Genomic DNA, 22,281 nt, shown 5'->3' with positions numbered 1-22,281 from the left:
CGTGTGCATTTCTGCTCTGCACAACTTGTCGGAAGTAGCCAGTGTGCTGGGCTGTGCAGTGAGGAAGATGTTCTGTGATGGTCCCTTGTAAGGACACTGCCTTGATAATCCAACACAATAGAGAAAGCACACACAGTTTCACAATTATTTCCTTAACATACAAACAGGGTTCTCTTACTGTGACAACTTTGTGTGAATGGCAGCTAGGAAACCCCTGCAATTTTCTACCCGTAGCATCCAGTAATATCCAGAAACAGTCAGACAGCCATTAGTAGTAGTTGGAGAGTTACCTCCTAAGCCTCAGGCAAAGACAAGTGAACGAAGTCTCTGCCGATAGGGAAGTCTCAGAATTAGAAGAAACACAGGAAAAACAAGGCCTCAAAAAGATAGGAGAAAAGGGAGAACGGATTCACACTGGACTCTATCTCTAGGCTATAACGGTCCAATTGCCTCTAAAATCCAAACAGCTATAGACTACTGCACAAGCACTTGGTAAGAAAATATGGAAAAGCAAACCAAGTTGTGATGAATACCTGCTTCTCCTCGAAGGGCCTTCTCTACAGCAACTCCTCTCTCCTCGAGTTGCCTTTGCTTCTCCTCCACTTGTTCAAGCTGCCGCTGGATAATCTGTTTGGAGAAGAATGGAGCAGAACCTCACCACCAGCAATTCTCCTGCTCTGCCTGCAGCACACATCCAGCACTAGGTGACCTCAGTCAAATTTGCCTTTCCAAAAACAAGTATTTCTATTCAACAATACTTCAAAAGTGAGCATCCCAGACCCTCCAGTGACTATATCCTCCCCACCCCATAGCATCCCTTGAAATTGCAAACACCCTTAGAGTCACTTATTTGCTACAACCTCTATCCCATTCCTGAACACTGAACCAAAGTGTGATGCTGTTCTGTCAGCTGAGCCCCTACCTCCAGATTTTAACAAATCACATTACCTATAGATGATGTCAACAGTTTTCCAGCAAATTCTCTGGTAATCAAAGAAAGGTTACTTGGGTAACACTTCACCCAGTCTAGCAAAGCAGTGATAGCTGCAGCTTCATCAGGTATTATCTGACTATCACTGTTCCCTTCAGTGCATGATGCTTCACTCAATCTCCAGCTATTATTTTTCTCCCTGTAGAACTCTTGTGATAGGTTTCAGCCATTCTTCACTTCTCTGTGGCATGATATCAAATTTGAAAGAGGGAGCAGGAGCTGGGACACTCATGCAGAAACAGAGGAAAGTTCTGCCTCCGGATTCTCTTCTGACACACTCAGAGGAATGTCAGGATCATGGAGCTTCCAACCAGAGTTAACTCTCTGCCACGACAAGAGGACTGTGAGACACTACCTGAGCTCTGTGTAACCTCTTTAGCTCCTCTTGCTTGGCTTGTCTACGGGCAGCTTTCTGTACTCGCCGGGTCAGCTTGGCATTCAGCTCCTCTTCAGTGTAGGCTCTCTGAAGGAAGGAAAAACAGGAGCAGATCTTATTTGCATGTTCAGAGGTGTGGGGGGCAGGGATGACCATTTTCTCTTCCAAAAATCTCAGAAGGGAGGTGTTCTGCCTTTGCCATGGCTGTGTCAAAAGTCAAGCTTCTGTAGGCAAAGGTGTTCACAGCGCAGTGAGCAACAATTTCAGGATCAGATCAGGAGTGAAGAAGCATATAAGCCAACTGCAAAGCTGTGATTGTATATAACACCCCATTGCTGCCTTCCAGGGCTGTATGAAACCTCTCCCCAAAGATCAAATCAATTTTTATTCTATTTCTCAATAGATTTAGTTAAATCAATGAGTTCAAGACAGAGGGGTCATCTTGATTTCTTTTTAAAAGTGGGTAAAGGCTTGTCTACATGAACAGTTACAGCAGTGTAAGCTAAGAAATTATTATAGACTAGTGTAGCTGTATTGAAACTCCGTTCTCCCTATTTTGTTTTGAATCAAGAACATCCCTACTTGGGAGTTATACTGGTAATGTCTACCTGTGTAAATCTGTGCAGCTTTTCTGTGAATCATGAAGCTAAAAAGACATTGGAAAGCAGAATGACATTCTGGTGTGAGATGGGAAATCTCATCTCAGGAGCAACACCACAAAACTGGCTGATGTAAACCACAGCAAGCAACATCTAAACTAAAACTAGAATACACCACCAGGAGCTACTCAAGAGCAGAAAAGCTATGTTAATAGAAAGGTATTTCCTCCTCTTTTCTGCCAGTGAAACTAGTTTCAAAATAAGTCTTTTCAATACTACTGAAATTTGGTTTAGGATCTTATCAGCTAATACTAGTTGGATGTGTTATAGTCTGGGAGGGCTTCCTTTCACAGGAGTATCAAAAAACCTTCACAACTGCATGAAGTGAACTACAGCAAAGCAAAGGACTCTTTTCTCATGTACATGTATATAAGCTTTAATGGACTGCTGTGAACAGGTGTCTTCCCTTCTGGAAAAGATCATGTATACAAGTACATGAATGGGAAGTGGCAAGAAGGAGTCAGACTCTTCTGAGTAGAGGAAGCCAATAAAACAAAAAGGTAACAGCAAAATACAATGCACAGGAAGTTCCACCTGAAGAACTTCTTTCCTGTGCAGTCACTGAGCACTGGAACAGATTGCCCAGAGAGGCCATGGATTCTCCCTCACTAGAGGTATTCCAGAACCATCTGGACACAATCCTGAGCCATGTGCTCTGGAATGGCCCTGCTTGAGCAGGGAGGTTGGACCAGATGACCCACTGTGGTCCCTTCCAACCTAACTGCGTGATCTCCTCTCTGGACAGTCAACAGAATGTTAAGTTAGACCACCCTGAAATCTGCTTTATCTGGTTACTGTACTGCCACATAGGTCACTCTACCTCTGGTTTATTGTTCTCAGTGAATAGAGTTTGAGGTAGGATCACAGCTCAGTTTAAAACCTCTCAGGTCGTTGGCAAGCACCATTGCTAAAGCTTCAAGCAGCCAGCACTTTACTTTTGCTTCCTTTTTTCAGAACACAAAATCCACAATGATACCCAAATCACAAGGTAAAGTGATAGAGGGTGTGACTTTCCTATCCCATGTAACACTGTTGTGACTGTGAAGACAGGACAAGGATTTCAGAAAGCAGCAACTTCTGCCTTGATTTTCTCTTGATAGAGACTTTCACCAAGATTTGAGTCAACTCCACAATTTTGAAGGACACCGATTAAAGCGTGACAATTCACTTGAACTTACATTCATTAAAACAAGAATATGCAAACATATTTAATTGCCTTGAAAACCAATTTGTTCTGCAGCTCGTAGATCATCCACATCACTGTACAGCGGTGCACTGCTGTGCACTGCTCAATGCATGCATTCCAACCAGACAGGCATTTCGGAGCGTAATGCACTTTGGGTAGAGAACCTCTCCAAGGAATTTTGCTGCCCATGTCTGCTAATATCTCAGGCATGCACAGTCCATGTGGGTGATGTTAGTGCACATGTGATGGGGAGCTATGGATTTGATGGGTTAATAGAGGGACATGCAATGCAACAATGGGCAACTAGTGGGAATGGAGACACTACCTTTGACGAGTATGATCTCTTGAATGCCAGGGCGTGTGGTACATAGATCGACTTTAGAGGGGGAATGGTAAAGGGAAAAAAAAAAACAACAAACGTACAAAATGAAGCAAAATCAGTTCAACATTGAAAACGGATGCACAGTAATAAAACAGAGTGGTTTTTAAATGAAACAAAATTGTGCAAATGCTGAATGTGACCCAGATTGAAGAAGCACAATGGAACTTCTGCCCGCAAAGTCAAGTGTCTAGCACCCTCCTGAAGGCAATGAGCTTTGGCAGCCCCTTTGAAGATACAGTCAACCTGGACATACCTTTCTCTAGAGGAATTATCTGGTCTTTATCTGTCTACAGTTTTAATGTCCACTGAGCAAGTATGGGTACAAAACCTTGGGTTTAGGATTTGAAATCATGGCTCATGCCGGGGGCATGTTTGCTCCGAACCAGCTCAGCCAACCATATATTCCTCTGTCACACAACTCTCCACTTACAATTTGATTTACATCATCTCCTAGGAGTTGTGTTTATCCCATAGTTTGAAATTATAATTTCTATGAAATAATTTGCATTTAACTAACAGCATACATCTTTCTTTCTGCTTTGTGAACTAAGGAACACCAGATGTGCTTCGAGTAGGTCATGTGGCCTGCAGTAATGGAATCTCCTTGTCTAAAAAGAGCTTGCAAAGAACCTGAGGAGCTAGGATGGGACAAAGGTGGGGGAAAGGAGGGGAAAATCACTACTTTCTCTGTCCAAGGACACTCTCCACTACCCTGTAGCCATGTATCAGGCAATTAAAGCACTTAGCCTTTATAAGAGAGGTACATTCCCCTTCATGTCTTGAAGTACAGAAGGCATTGTGCCACTCTGGGCAAACAGACAGCATTTTGCACTTTCACATTCAATTAACTAACACCAGTCACAAATGAAAAGCCAGAGAACAACATCAGCATGTTTGCAAACTCCAGCAAAAAGCAAGGTACCTGTGGAAGTAAAACAACAGGAACAATGACAAACACAACACAGTGACACACACCTACGAACACGAGACCCACGGTGCATTTACACTAGGAATTCTTTACAAGATGCTTCTCTTAAAAGACACCACATTAAACAACACCAAATTAATTCAATGCTGATAACAAAGAACAGACTAAACAGAGCAGGCTGGCTGGGAAGCAAGCTCACTACAATTACCAAAAGAGCAGCACAGAGAGAATTTCAGTGGAGAGAAGGGGTTCACATAAAAGTTACGTAGCACACAGTAAGTCAGCTCTTACCCACAATAAGTAGCAGGCAGTTTGTAACCCAGAAAATACAAGCCCACCCAAAATCAGCACCAACCCAGCTCTGTCAGTCTCCAAGTTGGGTTACATTTCTTTTGACAGCAAGGCATTCCAGTGTTTGTATGTATGTTCTACATCCTTGCATAGGATGCAATGAAACTAGGTAAGTAGAGCTCTCAGATTCATATCCTCTAAATAAATGCATTCTCAAAGCTATTCTTTGGAAACAGGCAGATGCTGAGCAAACAAATTCTCAATGTAACTTCAGCAACAGCAAATGAGAGCGAAGGAGACACCACCACCATATGCTCAGCAGAGCCTGCGAGGTGTTTTGGGTATTAGGATTCCAGGCATCTGCTGTAGTCACCTACCACCCCTCCAGTGCTTAGGGAGGAGATCTGCAAAACCCATTTGGAATCTAAGTAGCTCAGCACAGAAGAAAACACAAGTGTCCATCGAGGCCCAACGAAATCTGAAGACAAGGATGGACCTCACTGAAGCCCTGTCTGCTCCCAGAGGAGCTCACGAGGCAGAGCAGTAACTCTTATCTGAACCCCAGGTGTTGGGTATCTGTCCTTGGCCAGCTGCAGGTACCTCATTCTTCTGCATCTCTTGGAAAATGCAGAATGTCTCATGAAACGCCTTGAGGGCATGCAAGGAGGAATGGAAGGGGGAGAGAAAAAAGGGAATAAAATAAAAACAAAATAATCTTCCTCTCAGAAGAGCTCTAGACCAACTAAGGAAAGAGATTAAAAGAGAGATAAGTAAATACAGAAAATTCCTGTTTCGTTCACCAGTTCCTTCCACCAGCCTTAAATTCATTAGTTATTCTAGTTTATGCTGCTACATAGATCCTTAAAGAGCATTTCATATGACACTTCCATTTGTAGTACTTCCACACCTTTGCCATCTGAGCCAAGTATCAAGTAGAATCTGGCACCTGAGACTGACTGGTGCACACTGAGTGACAGGTTTGAGTCAGGAGGCACAGAGCACTATGTCTGTGACATTACCCTTCCACATGCTCTCTTCTTCTTTTTAGCATGTGTACCAGGCACCACCAGAAAAGGAGTGCAGGAACACAGTTTTCATTCTTCAGTACCAGAAGAGCCTTAGTGTTCATTGGGTCAATGAAATCTCTGCTTATTCCTCCAAACATTGCAAATTCTGCCTAGCAGAGCTTAGAGGCTCTCAGGAAAGAAAGAAGGGCTCTTCATTACTATGACTGAGCAGTTCCTTAAATTTTCCCCTTGTTTTTGCATTAATAGTGCCATTCTAAAATTGAATTAAATAGTTTAAAAGCAACTAACTTTGGAACTTTGCTCTCACCATATATTTTCCACATATAAATATGTGCAAACAAACTAAATCCTTAAACTAAATCCTTAGGGCAACGAGGAGGATGCACAGCAAACTTGCTCCCTTGGACTTTAGGAGAGCAGACTTTGGCCTCTTCATGGATCTGCTTAGTAGAGTGCCATGGGATAAAGCCCTGGAGGGAGGAGAGGCCCAAGAAAGCTGGTTAATATTCAAGCATCACCTCCTCCAAGCTCAGGATCAAGGCATCCCAACAAAGAGGAAGTTAGGCAAAAATGCTGGGAGGTCTGCATGGATGAACAAGGGGCTCCTGGACAAACCTGGACATGAAAATGTAGTCTACAGAGGGTGGAAAGACAGGTAGACTTGGAGGAATACAGAGAAATTCTCTGAGCAGCCAGGGATCAGGTTAGGAAAGCTAAGGCCTGATAGAATTAAATCTCACCAGGGCCATCAAGGGCAACGAGAAAAGCTTCTGTAGGTACATCAGTGATAAAATGAAGACCAGGCAAAACATGAGCCCTCTCCAGAAGGAAACTAGAGATCTGGTTATCCAAGATATGGAAAAGGCTGAAGTACTTAATAACTCTTTTGCATTTATCTTCACCAGCAAGTGCTCCAGCTATACTACCCATGTCACAGAGGGCAAAGGCAGGGACTGGGAGCATGAAGAACCACCTGATGCAGAAGGTCAGGTTTGAAAACATCTAGGGAACCTGATGGTGCACAAGTCCATGGAACAGATGGAATGCATCTGAAGCTTCTGAGGGAACTTGCAGAGGCAGTGCCTAAGCCACTATCTGTGTTTTAGAAGCTGGGGCAATCTGGTGAAGTTCCCACTGACTGGAAAAGAGAAAACATAACCCCCCAGTTTTAGAAAGGGGAAAAAGGGAACTGGGAACTACAGGCCTCTCAGCCTCTGCTCAGTGCCCAGAAACCTCATGGAGCAGATCCTCTGGGAAACTATGCTAAAGGCTCATGGAAAATAAGGGGGTGATTGCTGACAGACAATAAGGCTTTACTAATGGCAAATTGTGCCTGGCAAATTTGGTGACCTTCTACAATGGGCAGAGAATGCTCTGAAAGCAGCTCTGAAGAGAAGGACATGGGGGTGTTGGTCAACAACACTATTTGGCAATGTGCACTCGCAGCCAAGTGAGCCAATTGTATCCTGGGCTGCATCAAAAGAGACATGACCAGCAGGTCAAGGGAGGGGATTCCAAAATCAGGCCCTTATAAACAGTGAGAACTATCTCATCGTTATCTTTTTGTACTAACACCACGGGCAGTGAAATTTACTCTTCTGACATTAAACGATTGTTTTCTGCACATCGTGAACATGTTCATAACAGGGACAAAATTTACTATTCTGACTGTCATATTCACTGTACAGGAATGTCACAGTGAGACAACAGGTTCCTCCTAGGATAACAGTGGAGAGCAGCTTGCAATTGTGAAACCAACTTATTTTAGGCATTAACAGTCATCCAACTTACAGGAAAGCCTGTCCCATGGAAGAAACAGTAAAAACAAGAAGATTAATCACCCAAGCTTTTCATGTGATTCGTTGAGTCTGTGACCTGCATGATGCTAGATCCATCTCAAATGCATTTCCCATCTGCCTACCTCTCGTTTGGATTTCTGGGAGGAGCGTTCCAGAATATCGTCGCTGGAGAGGTCAGAGTCCTCAGAGAAGCTCAGGTGTTGTCGGAGCTGTAAATCTGAGAAGTCAGGAATAAAAAGGAGAAGTTAGAGAAGTGGTAACTATCCTTTCTGTAAACATTTCAGAACTCAGTTGTAAAATACTTATTCCTTTTATGCCAGTCTCAGTTGCTTCACTGAGATTCAGGGTGACGAGAGCAGCACTGCTCCACAGAGTGATCACCATGAGTTTGAGCTTTGTTCTAAGAGAGCATCACTTTCTATATTAGGTTAAAATAACAGTCATGATTCTCTCTTTGTACTGTATCAATGCTCTCAGGGTAGATACAGCAGCTGGCACTATTTTGGCTATTTGTACAAAGCCAGACAAATGTCACTCGTTTGCTCTCAATCATATTTATAGCTAACTTCTCCCATGCTGCCATTAAACATCTCTGCCTGCACCTGGTGGCACGTGAAAGATTTACATAAGGCTGCAAAGTCCCTAGCTGATGGATCAGCAGACAGCTGCCACATCACCTAGAAGACAGGAATAACCACATCTCTGCAGTCTTCAGCTTCCACAGATACAGGCAGAAAGAAATGAGACCACCCAAAGATGAGGATCAGAATTAAAATAGGGATGAAATGTCACAATTCCAAGAAATAGTGCTTATTTCTCAAATCTGCCTAAGACAGAAAACAGATACTTGGCAGGTACTCTTGTACCTACCGAGAATCAGACTTTTAGTTAAGGATCCATCTCTTTCAGTAGATATCAGCTAATTCTGTCACTCTGCAAACATACAATTCCAGCCCCTAGCACTCGCCCCGACCTGCCTGTCTGACACTGGGGAGCAGCAGCATTCAGCACAGGAGCTGAATGACTAAGCAAGCCAAACTTACTTGGAATGATACCTAGGTGTGGGAAAAGTACACAATGCAGAGGCACATACCTGTTATACCTGCAGCTGTAATCAGTGGAGATGCTTTGTGCTTGCCAGAATCCACAGTGGCACTACTTGAGGGAGTACTCGGGCAGGATTTGTCATCAGTCTTTTTCTTCTTGTCTTTCTTATACCCAGAGAAAACAGACTTCCATAATGACCTAGGCTTTGTTGATTCCTCTGTCCCACCACTAGATTTGTCAGAAAGTCTGCTGTCATTTTTGGATTTCTTCTCCTTTTTGTTCTTACGAGGGGAGAAAAGAGAAGTTCTTTTCTTACTCTTCCCACTGGAGCCTTCTGAGGAGCTGACAGACCCTTCAGGTCCAGCCACATCAGCAGGAGGAGTGAAAAACTTCTCACTGGCAGAATCACGCTTTCGTGTGGATCCCTCTGCTAATTTCAAGGCCAAATGCTTTGGAGAGTCATAAAACAACTCTTTGGTCTTCAAGGGCATAGAAGATGCCTTTTGTGTCCTTGTGGCCACAGTAGCAGGAGCTGCAGCCATCTCCATATCTTTCATCTTACACAGCTGTTTAGCCATGGCATCACGCAGTGCTTGACTCTTGACAGACTTCTCTCTGGCTCTCATTCTTTCTTCAGCAAGCTCCTTGGCCTCCACAGAAATTTCAGGGAACAGTCTTTTCTTTTGGTTAACCCCTCCTTCCATTGAGGGTGGACCACCATTTTCTTTGACCAAGGGCAAAAGAACTGGTTTCTCTGGCCTTGGTCTACTGGTAGGAGGCGTAAAGAACTTCTCCTGAAGGCTTGAGTCCTCTGTCCTGTCATCGTATGTGTCTTCTACGTCATCAGCAAATGGAATCTCATCCACACTCTCTGCGAAAGACTTCCGCACATCTTCTCTCTTGGCCTGGGTTGGCTCTTTGGCAGCAGAGGGTGGCTCACGGTGTCGGGGAGCAGGAGGTGTTGATGCTGGTGTTGGAGGTGACCTGGCTTCAACCTCATTCTGCCAGAGTGCTTGATGCCTCTTTCTACGCAAAGTGGCTGGTTCTTCATCCTGAGGAGGTGGTGGTGGTGGACTCGATGGAGGAGTAAGCATGGTAGAGTCAGAAGTGTTGAAGCTCTGGCTAGCCATAGTTCTCATGTTAGATGAGCTCTCCTGAAGGCCAAGTCCAGAACTGCTGGATACATCTCCCCTTACTTCACCGGAATTCTTTAGCTCTTTTTCTGACGGAGACTTCGGAGTGAGCAGAGAAATCTGCTCATTTTCTAACTTGGACAGCCCCTGTCTTCTTGGGGCAGGCTGGGGTTTCACAGGATGAATCCTTTCATCCCCTGAAATATTCCTGCTATTAAAAGTCTTCAGAGGAGTTGTCTCAAGAGCAGACACAGCAAAGTTAGTCTCTGAGCGTTTGTTTCTGTCAACTGGGGTGAGCCCTAAGCTCCTCCGGATTTCAGCACTCTTCATCCAGAACTCTTCTACAAGGCTACTCCGTTTCAGGGCTTCTTCTGCAGTAGTAGGGCTCCCCAGTTTTTCCACCTCATTATCCTGGTCCCTGAGGACCAGTTTGGCTAAAGGAGTAGATGTTAAGGCTGGGACAGGTTGGAAACATACTGGAGGCTCCAATGGGGATGGAATGGATGTTTCAGCAGAAGGCAAAGGCTGGGAACAGATAGGTGTTTGAGCAGATGTTGGGGATGATGCCAATGTTGGTGCTGCAGGCTGAGACTCTGCTAGTGATGCTGGTGCAATGGCTTCTGGTGATGCAACTGGCTGGGATAACACTGGAGATGGTGGCACCAAAGGGCTCTTAACCTTCCTGTCTTTGGGAATTTCATCCTTTGGTCCTTCTTCAAGAATAAAAGGCTCAGGAAAAAAGCGTGTCTCTGGAGATCTGACTGCATGGCATACGTCGGCCAGGGGGTCTTTTACATCCTACAGGAAAGGGAGAAGGGAAATATTCACAGTCACTGGGCACACCAGAATACAGTTCCTGGCACCAAAGGGCTCTTAACCTTCCTGTCTTTGGGAATTTCATCCTTTGGTCCTTCTTCAAGAATAAAAGGCTCAGGAAAAAAGCGTGTCTCTGGAGATCTGACTGCATGGCATACGTCGGCCAGGGGGTCTTTTACATCCTACAGGAAAGGGAGAAGGGAAATATTCACAGTCACTGGGCACACCAGAATACAGTTCCTTTTTTTTTTAGGGAGAAGGGAAATATTCACAGTCACTAGGCACACCAGAGTACAGTTCCTTTTTTTTTGTTTGTTTTTAACAAAGTTAGCACAAAGGAAACCATCCAAGTATCAAAACACAAAAAAATCCACAGATGGCATCCCTTTAGCAGGCTCTGAAAATCAGGCACGGTTCATTTTTCTTCCCCATTGTATCAACTCTTCTTGGTAGATGGCAACAAGGCAAAATTAATTTTTGGCAGGAAAAAACACTAACATTCCACAAATCCATTTCTATCTTTTCTTGCTCTCCCTTCACATCTCCAAGTCTGTGTACTGTGGTGGTCCCTTATCTCATACAGATTTGATGTAAGTCTCTCCAGCTCTCACCGTACAGCACTTTTCTGCTGGCTAGTGTTTGCTACCATGTTTTCTTAAAGCAAGGCACACTTTCTCTGTGAGGAATAAATGAGGCTGCAACTCCCTTGCCCCTTAATGGTCTGTGAAAGTTTGGTTTTCATCTCCTACCTCCAGATTGCCACATTACTCAAGAGCACTATTGGTTGTTTTACAATTGAACCCTTTGGCAGCGAACTCCTCTGGCTGAGTTCTGGTGTTAGTCCTTCCAATGGCATCTTTTGATGAATAATACCAGAACTCAGCTTTCTTTTGAATGCAGACACATGACCATTAGAGCATGAACCTCTCTATTGTGTGTTTGTGTGACACATATGAAACAGACAGGTCTTGAGAACTGCACTTAGGCATCGTCCTGATATAAACAGTAACTATGTGTAACAGAATCATCAATGGCCCTGAAAAACCTCTTAATTTTAACAGAAAGTGAATGTTGTCAGCAAATCAGATGTGTCCACTGGTTTATGCCAAAACTCTCTAGGATAAAGTACAAACTTTTAGTGATTCCTTAAAAACAGACACTTGAAAAAGAGAAATTTGAGCTGAACATTTTAAGGTTCGTGTACTTTCAGCTCTCACACACCAGTAGCTGGAAACACCACAGTACACCTGCAAGCTGCCTCTCAGGGCTGACAGCATGACAGTGCATCACTGACAGGCCTCACTTCCTTAGGTTGAACTATGGTGAGCTCTGGAATAAAGAACTGCTTTGGTTCCTATTGTAATTCTGAACTGCAACTGTATAGAATCTGCTTTTGGTACATAAAAGACAGACAGACCAGGATGAACAGGAAACACCTCACTCATGGCTCCCCCCACTCCTCATGGATACCTCTTGTTACCTGCCCACTGAAATGAAAATATCCTGTACAATTCTTCTGGGGCTTTGTGGTGGGAACTCGTGTGACAGAGCCACCACACTCTGAAGACAGGAAAGAAAGATTGTGCATTATGTTTTCAGTCTGAGTGCAATCAGATTTCAAGATCAACATAAAATTTAGAGACAGGAATGGAGGAAAGCCCACTGCTGTCAGTCCTCATTAGCTTATTCAACAAGCTGCTTTATTGACCTACAGGTACTAAGTAGAAAATGTCAAAGACTCCCATTCTTACCTCTGCTTGTTTTGCTTTGGGACTAGCAGCTGGAGACAGAGGAAGAACAGTGTCACTCGGTGGCTTGACAGGGATGGATGGCTTGCAGGGTTCTAGGGAAAGCAAAAATGTGTCCAAAACCACAGGAGACCATTAATATTCTGATCTTTTTTTATGTTTACACAACAAGTAGTGACAAATTTCTCAGCTTTTTACGAATTCTAGATTCGACATCTGGAATATTCACAAAAAAAACCTTAAAAGTCCAAAATGGTACAAGCTTTTTAGTGTAAAAACCCTTTAAGAAAAAGCAGTTAGCTGGGCTCTCCCACTTTAGGAAGCTATAATTAATGGATTCAGAGTACTCTTCCCAAAATGTTAATGCAAGCACACACCTTGACACTGAGAGGAGCAGGATGGCTCAAATCCAAGAGAATGTACATGACTATCTCAAATGCAATTAGAATCATTCAAACACTGTTGGGAAAGTGATTACCTTCTGCCACACTGCTAGAAGCACCTTCTTGTTCTTCTTCTTCTTCTTCTTCTTCATCTTCTTCATCTTCAGAGACTTTTAGTTCTGGCTCTTCCGTGCCACCTTGATGCAAGCGAAACTCTGCCTCTGCATCGGATGGGATGTCATCTGGTCATGGATGGGGCAGGGAAAAAAACAAGAGAACTTGGATACAAGTCCACCAGGACATAATCCTTTATTTACAGAGTGCTAATCACTTTCATAACCTGAACACCTAAATGTTTCGATCCTTTTATGGTGTGATAATTAGTCATTTAAGCAGTAAATGATTGGATGGTTAGTGCAAATAGCCAAATCAGTAACTGAAGTCCTGTCCTACCTCATCAGCTTTCTGGAAATTTTTCAATGTTTTCTGGCATATGGAGTTAATTTTACAATACCAAGGGAAGGATTCTGGCACAGTATTGTGGACCTTTCACAAATGTGCTTCTAGCTCTGTTATTCCTCAGGATCAGTACTGAATACGGACACAAGACCAAGGCTTTTAGTTAGCAGATGGTGAGAAGACAAGAGAAATTTATTCTACAACCCATGGCATGAAGCTACTCCTCTTCCTGTCCCTTGTTCCTGGCTCCCTCTTGACTATTTGAAACAAATTCCTCCATCACTTAAAACAAGACCAGGTTTAAGTACCCCCATGCAAAGTATTTTCTGCCACCACAATTCTGTTCACACAACAGGTTGAAAGCTGCACAGCGGTGCCCTACCATCATCCAGCTCTGCACCCGTGTCTCCCTCTTCACCTGCCTGCCCTTCTGTGTCTGCAGGCTCTGTGCCCAGCTCATCCTCCACATCATTATCCTCACATGGAGCTAGAACACATTCAAATAGTGAGAAAGAAGAGAGAAGAAAACAAACACTATACAGTGAAAAGGTTCTACATTGAACTGTACCAACAATTTAGAGTGGAGATGTTTATTATTACTGTCAAAACAAGAAATCCCCAAATATGTCACCTGGAAAGACATCCAGACTCCAATTGACCAAGGAATGTCTGCCCTTGGGGAGTCTCCAAGGCATTTGCAGTGAAAGCAGCCAGGGCTTTTCTGAGCAACAGGCCTTGTGGAAACTTAAACAAGAAGGGGACTGGGAGGACACCAAACCAGACTAAAGTTTGCTGTTCTTCCAGGAAGATTATAGCTTTTCTTTACCACACCGGAATAGTTACCACCACAGGTCACAAGTGAAACCTCACAATGCACCATGACTGTTCACCTTGCAATTGAAACAGGCTTTGAGAGTGTAAGTCAGGGACAGAGTCTAGCTCTGAGACTGACCACTGCTCTGTTGGGATGCTGTTTAACTCTGTGCAGGTATAGCAGTCTTTGGTAACAAGGTCCAAGAAACCTGATATGCTGTACAAAGAACTAGGGGACAAACTAACTGAGGTACTTTTAAGGAATTAAAATGATATATTAGAAACTTTTTTTCTGTTACAGGTCAAAATCTGATTTGCTGCATCAAAATAAGGAAAAGACTATTGAATTCATAACTCTGAAAATTATGACATCTGATATTACTACTTGTGACAGGACTGAATTGAAGGAGGAGAGACAAGACCAAAGTGTGGGGATCAAATTTCATTATTACATGATACTTTTTTTAAAAACTCCTTAAACCTTATGACACCGTATCCCATCTCTAGTGCTATAGATAATTTGTTGGTTTGGGTTATTTTCTTAAACATATTCATAAAACATAATTTAAATATTAAAAAAAAAAAAAAGTAAGCACTTCCAGGGGTTTTTTTTTTTTCCCCACAGCATCATCAATGAATTAGAATTTTAAAAGTGTGCAGTGAGTTATCATCAATTTATGCTCAACAACATGCAGACATTTAACTCTGTTGTATATCCTATTGCACAGTCAGCATGTATTACTGTGCATGTTTGCTAACAAACACATAGGGTATGGTCCTATAATGATGACAAGAGATAAAACACTCTTGGCTGCACCTGTATCAGTAAGCTAAGCAGTGCAGGTCTCTAGCCCTCAATGCACACAGTGTCACACTGTCACCCTTGGGAGCAGCAGGCAGTTCCCAGGGAAGGGCAGTGCCAAGGCAGCCTCCTGATTCTGGATGGCAAAAGGGTTAAGCTGTGTGGGAGTGACCATGGTGTGCCAACTTTGTCCTGAGTCAGGGTCTAGGCCCTGAGCCTGTTTGCTCACTAGTGACGATGTGGCTCTTGGAATCATTGATGTGATAGCACTGCTAACTAGGACAATCTTAAAAACAAACTAACTCTCCCTAAAAATTGAGGTCTTGCAGCCTCTCCTCTTTCTCTAGTACAGGTTTTTGCTTGTTTCAAAACATAGCCTTCAGTGGGTGGTTTGTCTTCTTCCTTCAACCTGAGAATTTTCCTTTCTGAGAATCTCCTTTTCTCTATTAAGACAGACATATATATGGATTACTTTATTTTCTGCCAGTTACTGTGAAGAGGCAGTTCTGCTCACATGTGATAATGTGCTGGCCTATTCCCTTATGTCAGAGGCTTATAAAATCCAAACCTTTACCCATGGTGAGCAGAGGAGACTGAATCCCATGGCAAAGGCTGGACTGCCCACAGGGGAACTGACAAACCCACTGAACTAACCCAAACTGTGTCTCAGTCTGATTGCTGCTTAGGTATGCAGTAGCTTATGTTACTTTGGAAATGACAATGTCATGAAATGGTTTTCTGGTAGTAGCAAGTATGAGTAATCTGAATCAAAACTTGCAAAAACATTAACTCTGATGTTAGGAATATCTGAATCCACCATGTGTATGTGGATCTTCAGATCCAGAAAATGTGAACTGACATGACACACAGAGGTTTTGTTGGAGAGAGAGGATAAAATCAGGTTTTAAACAGGCTGGTACACAAAACTCAATGGAAGATTACAGATGCATCGGTAAGTAACACCTTGGTGCAAGGGTGGATCCCATCTTGAGGGACATGGAGAGCTTGCAGGTGGCTGGTTATATTATACACACACTGTGCATATACACATATGCAGTTAGGATAAGGAGCAAGAGGCCAAAAGCTGTCACACAATTACTCAGAAGCTACACACTACAGAAGCCAGAAACTGGGATCGTATGAGCTGTGAGCAGGCTGCATCAGTGCAGACGACGTGTGAACGCTGCTGCCTTGCCAAAGCAGCAGCAGAAGCAAAGTTTCATAGGCAAGCTAGCTATTCTGATGTGCCAAAGCAACTCAGCTGTACGTCAACCTCCCAGCCACAAACTACTCCTCTGGTTTAGATCCCTGCATAGCTTGACACAGACTTACTCCCTTACTCTAGCCCCACAATCTTCATACTCATCAGTTTTGTAATAGAGCTTAGAGGACCACACAAAAAAGAGCAGCTGAGCCCTACCATCCCTCAGCATTCCTGAGGCTTTCCTGCATAACCTGAATCCCACCTCAAAGGACACACAACAGCCATCGCTCCTCCTAAAGATCCCAGCTTCAACCTTACTCTTCTTTCTTGTTTTCTTCACCAGGTAAGTACAGTTTGCAGTTGCTACAGAGAACTGCCATTGATTTAAGCACTCTGTGTCACTTAATCTTTCAACTGCAAGAAAGCCCCATGTTCTTGTAGTCCAGGGGCTAGGAGTACAGCAACTGGTCCAAGTCCTCAGTTTACAAAGCAAATCAAAGTGCTCAACTAGATTCCTCTTTCTCCTTTATGCCCCCGAGACAGCCTGTGTTTGGCCTGCCCTGGGAAAGGTTCCGACGAAGGTCGGTGCATGCAGGAGGAGCTGCCTGAGCGAGGCAAAGCATGCACACTCCCTCCTCCCACCCACCACCTCCACTCATGCAGCAGCGACAGGGCCGAAGTTCCAGGGTTAAAGTACCAGCTCAGCTGCTGAAGGCATGGAGAAGAGACGGGCAGGGTTATTGTGCATTGGAATACATAGAACATCACCAAACTACCTCCAGGGACCGTGTCCAGCCACGCCTGTACTGCCTCATGGCGTACGGAGGGAAGGTCGGACGCTGAATTTGAAAAACAATACATTGGAAGAAAGCAAATTAGACCATCAGTCAGTGTCTACAACAGAAGAGTGACAAAGGGAAATTTTTCAGTAGCAAATATAGGAGTGAAACCGATGAAATTTTAAACAGCTGATTCCAGGCTTGAGAATTGAATCGAGACAACGCACAAGTGTCAGGGGCCTAATCTTCCCTTAGGATCTGTAATGTTAGAGGAAATACAGACGGCACAGGGAGAAAACCACCACACCTGACCAGCAGAGGCTGCTGCTACTGTGCTCCACTTGAAACTCTGCAGAGGAGGGAGACTAAGTGAAGAGCTGAGCAAGGAGAGGTAGCTGTAACAGGCGTCCGAGAACCTGCACTGCCCAGGCACCAAGGCCAGCAGAAGAGCTCCCAAAGCAGAATGAGGCACTTCTGTGCACTGCCATGGCATCCCAGGCTTCCACATCAAACCTCACCACTGCTGCTCTTCCAACAGGGACTTCTGTGCACTGCCATGGCATCCCAGGCTTCCACATCAAACCTCATCACTGCTGCTCTATCATCAGGGACTTCTGTGCACTGCCATGGCATCCCAGGCTTCCACATCAAACCTCATCACTGCTGCTGCTACCAACAGGCTCTCCAAACACCTCATATCACAGAGTACAGCTCAGCCAGGAACAATTTGACTGCTGAACTCTAGTTGAAAACTTACAATGTATCCAGAAATACATATTGGCAAGAGCCCTTTAAAAACCCAAACTACTGATACACCTGCACACACCTGTACTACATGACAAAGTCATTGAAGCAGTTAATCAATTAATCAGGATTGTGTCCTAGCTTGCCCCAGTTTTAGGGGAAATATTGCCTCCCTTTCAAAAGGAAATTGGAAAGACCACAAAAGGAAGGATCATCTATTGCTGGCAACTGTACCAGTAAGTAGGAGTTACAAAATACAGATTAAAAGCCATTTGGAAACTAGAGTGGCACATATCCTCAAGCAGAAGCATAAGTAAGCTTAATTGTTGTAAGCTTAAGGAACTGTGTTAGCATTTTTTACTTAGTTTTTTTTAAACCTTAAACAACTACTCTAGCAATACTGAATGTTACAGACAGTTGAACAGAGACTACTTCTGTGGTTGCAGTGGAAGCAAAGCACCCATCCCTTATTTGTAGGGAGCAGATTTCACACCAGAAAATCCCAATACAATCTTCAAAACAGCAATTGTAAGTGTAGTCAAACTGATCTGAAACTGTGTCTCAAGCTGGACCAAGATTAAAAAAACCACACACCGAACATTTGGAATCGTTAGAGGAGAGAATTATCTGGAATAGAAGATGATCAGGTAACACGATGTAAAGCTCCAGGCTTTTAACTTTCACATTTGTTGTAAAAGACACCCCTTCCCACAGCATACTTAGTCCCTCTACAACTCTGTCACAGTGGCTGCAGACTGAGAGAAGACCACTCCTCAACAACTGCATGGTGATCTTTTATTAAGCCTAGGTTTCTGCATGGGTAAAGCACCTATGACATACTTACCTTAAGGCACAGAGTGATATAGTCTAGAATAAGGCCAGCAGGGACTACTGGAAGGTGCTCACATGAGATCTAGGATATGGGCATTTTCCCTCTCCAAAGTTTTCCTTCAAGCAACTGTCGACTCACAAAGGTCACACCTCACATTAAAAACCAGATACACTGTGAAACCTTAAACACAGGGAATCAAACCCCTACTGATGAGGTTTGCAAGCCCTTTGACCCCCATCATTTCCTGCTAATACCAGGTGCAGCTAGATATTTTGAAAACCAACAGCAGAGAAATATGCTCAATACAGAAGCTGACCCTGTTCAATCTTTGCTGTAGTAGCTACACGACACAGCTCTGTAGCTTTCCCTAAGGAGTTGTAGAGTCCTCACTGCCACAAACAGCACAAGAAAGCTTCTATTAGCATCCCTAAAGTCAGTAAGGGAGGGCTGATTGCCAGCACTACCAAATCATGTGTGTAGAGAGGAAAAGTGCTATGGACTCAAAGCAGGCAGATGAACGGGTCAGAAGAAGTCACACCATCACAGAGCTGAGAAAGCAGCACTTTTAAATAGACACTGACCTGAAAAGCAAAATGTTTAACCAAGGACAATTTCAGTGTAAATTGAAAGTAGTTCCTTTCATTCACTGCTGCCCCTGCTGAAGTCACTGCTCTTGAAGGGTGTAGGAGCAACAGAGTTAAACAGCTGCAACTGTGATACAAGGATTGATGGTGTGGGGCTTGGGGGAGATTACCTCTGGAGGTGGAGGACTTTGAGGCCGAGACCATTTTTTCCTCCTCCTCTCTTTCACGGATGTGTGTCCAGTGCACATCTGCCAGGATCTCCAGAGGATCAACCGGATTTACAATCTGCTGCAGTCTAAGGTTCCCAGCTAGCAGGAGGAGGGCATGGAATACCAGGTTGTAGGCAGGGTGTATGAAGGACAGGGAGGAAAAGATGGGACAACAGTGGAAAGGAAAGGTAACACATCATAGGAAAGGAAATAAGAAAAGAATAAAGAAAATATTACTGGCTAAGGTCAGTTTGTGAGACAGACAGAAAAAGCTCAGCATCGTGTGCGCACGCATACACCGACAGCTCCTCACGCTCCCCATCACAGCTCAACAACGCCATTCCAAAGGCACAGGGATGCCATTGAAAACATCATTGGAGATTATGTCTATTGCAAGAAGCTTGGCTGAAATGAAAGACGTTCTCTGGGTATCCAAAAGTATGTGGTAGCAGAAATTTCCAGCTCCTTCAGCCTATTCATTATGATTATTGCCAAACACGTCTTGCTGTTAAAGAAAAGGGGCAATCTGAATTGTAGTTTGATGCACCAAGGCAAAAGATTTTTTGGGCTAAGCACTTCTCTCTAGGCTGTATACACACTTCTTTGTGAGTTAAACTCCGTGACAGAGCTGTTTCACATGTGTGTGTATGTGCCTATGCATACAAGGGCACACACTTTAGCACTTAAAGTACCACTTTGTATGCTCCTGCTCTATTGTACTGACTTGTTCAAAGGGTAGGTAGGAGGTTTTCTTCCAAAGAATAACAGCATTTTGATTGTGATTTAACAGCCCCCCTAACCTCCCCAGAAGGGAATTCCTGTCACACAAATTACTTTGTTTAACAGAAATTGCACTAGTCCTCAATTACCTGCCCACACAAAGCTCAGCTACTTATGGAATGTCAAAGAGAACAATGGGCACCTAAAGCAACTGATGAGCAACTTGTTTAACTGCTGCAGAACACCCACCTTGGGAGCATTTAATTCACAGTCCCCATCTCTATTGCTATCTGCTGTGGGACTGTAACACAGGTTTTATTTATACAGCAACTGATTCTACAGGGGACAGGTGTTCACCTGTTCACTGTCTACAGGGATAGTCTTCAAAAGCAAATATCTCCAGTTGAAAGGAAAATGCTCACTTACTTTATAGAGTAGGAAGTCAATTTTCACAGCAGCTGGATTACCCCTGAGTAGGGCAAAACACTGTTTTGGCAGTTTAGGATCTCAAAAGCAGTTAGACTTTCATATGGCGCATTAGTGTTTGAAGGAAACAGGACACATTAGCAGCATTTAGAGCCTGCACTCATTATTTCCTGCTGCTTCATTTTAATGAAGTTCCTCTCTCCTGGCCATGCTTTTCCCAGACATGACAAAGTGTTTGGGACTTCCATTTCAGGCATGACTATGTGTGAGATTTGGCAGTAAAACTGCACAAGAAACAGGCAGAAGGAACTGCAGGAAGGACATAATCAGCAGATAGTTATTAAGGGGAAAAGGGTTCAGAGGCACAAACTCAAGTGCAGAGCAGGATTTGCAATTTAGCCAAGTATTTAGCTGTTTTATGTCTCCGTCGCCTCATCAGAGAGTTTTTGTATCAATCAGCACAACCACATGGGCTGCCAGAGCTACTGGACACCCTGCAGGGACAGGAACCTGAGCTTCTCTCGCCCTGTACCGAAGCACTTGCATGCAGGCCCCAGGATGAGTAGAGTTAGCATTTGCATCATCACACAGAATTTCGTGTTAAAGGGTTTAGGTTTGCCAGCAATGGCTGAGAAGGACATAGTCACTCAGCAAGGCTTGGAAAGAGCAGGTCCCACGTGATCTGTGTGTTTTCAAACAGGTTTCTCTGGGATTTAGACCACTGTAACATACACACCTTCAGTTACTCCACAAGCCTCTGGATAGAGGCTGAGCCTGTCCTGGTTAGGACATGAGTCCTTCTCACCTTTCCCAGTGCATAGATAGCAGCACAATGAGCCACGAGGGATTGCTGCTTGGCTAGGAGGCAGCCCTAGCATTTCCTTAAGGTCTAAAAGCTTGAGATGCCAAACAACACCTGGCATAGGTTTCCCTCAAGGCTGCCTGCTAAGCCTGGCAGGGAGCTGTAATTGCACTTAGATTTGGAAAGGTAGCTCTCCCCTCCCTTTCCACCACCTACCAGCACTGTACTAGCTGTAGGCAGTCACAGTGTTTAATGCAATGAGGAGCCAACCACAAATCAGCTCCTTTAGAGCCAGGTCTAAAGACAACTGCAACAGGGGGAGCTTCTTCAGATACACTCTTCAGCCACCTTACTAAGACTTCTCATTCTCATCATCAGAAAAGTTAAATGGAGGAAGAAATCTAACACTTCTTCCTTTTTTTTCTTTAAAAAAAGTCAGAAGGTAAGCTATAGTTATTACAACCTTAAGCTGCAAAATATGCAGTTTGACAACTGCATATGCTCTTTTACATGCAGGAAGGCACTTGGATGTTCTTATGAATTCTGGCTCTAGAGAACCAAAATGAGGGAATAAGGGTTTAACAAGTCATTAGGACCAAGTGCTACAGAAAAAAACCACCATCAAAAGCAAACTGCAAGAGAATGCATGATGGAAAATGACACAACCAGTTAGATTTGAATGCCAAATTAATTCTATGACCATTAGATAACTATCTGAAAAATCTTGAGGGATTACTGTAGCTTGGTTAGTTTCCTCCCCCCACGGACACACACTCACAAAGGACAACAAAAAAAGCAGGTTTGCTGGCACAGGCAGTCTAAGGGCAGTGCTTCCCACATGTCCTGTGTGTCTGATGCACTGCACAGGTGCAAGGAGTCTGTGTGTGTGGAACCAACCTGAAACTGGTAAATACCTGGGGGGTCACTGTTCACACAAATTACAGGAGTGAACTGTCCAGGCTTTCTAGGTATCCTGAGGTACTTGCCAGCTTTATCCTTTTCCTAGAACCAGTGGCAATGACAGACCTGATTTATGGCACTTGGCCCAGGAGATGAAGGTAGCAGCAGCTACTGAATCAGTTTTGAGCTATCTTGTAGTGCAATTAAATAAAACACAGAAACTTCTCATGTGGGACCTGC

At 43.9% G+C, this 22,281-nt stretch overlaps 1 protein-coding gene across 1 annotated transcript in view; it reads right to left on the bottom strand.

Moving 5' to 3' along the window:
- The window catches only part of MICAL3 (microtubule associated monooxygenase, calponin and LIM domain containing 3), a 108,883-nt gene that overhangs the window by 18,832 nt on the left and 67,770 nt on the right, over positions 1 to 22,281 (bottom strand). Inside the window, 10 exon segments of the mRNA XM_009071417.1 lie at positions 534 to 627; positions 1,347 to 1,454; positions 3,538 to 3,588; positions 7,763 to 7,857; positions 8,743 to 10,618; positions 12,388 to 12,479; positions 12,863 to 13,009; positions 13,609 to 13,713; positions 16,822 to 16,884; positions 19,155 to 19,292. Of these exon segments, the coding sequence (XP_009069665.1) occupies positions 534 to 627; positions 1,347 to 1,454; positions 3,538 to 3,588; positions 7,763 to 7,857; positions 8,743 to 10,618; positions 12,388 to 12,479; positions 12,863 to 13,009; positions 13,609 to 13,713; positions 16,822 to 16,884; positions 19,155 to 19,292 (2,769 nt within the window).

Source organism: Acanthisitta chloris, unplaced genomic scaffold, assembly GCF_000695815.1.
Source record: "Acanthisitta chloris isolate BGI_N310 unplaced genomic scaffold, ASM69581v1 scaffold16903, whole genome shotgun sequence".
Taxonomy (NCBI): Eukaryota; Metazoa; Chordata; class Aves; order Passeriformes; family Acanthisittidae; genus Acanthisitta; species Acanthisitta chloris.
The sequence above is the reverse complement of the archived record's forward strand: the minus strand, read 5'-3'. Positions and strand labels throughout refer to the sequence as shown.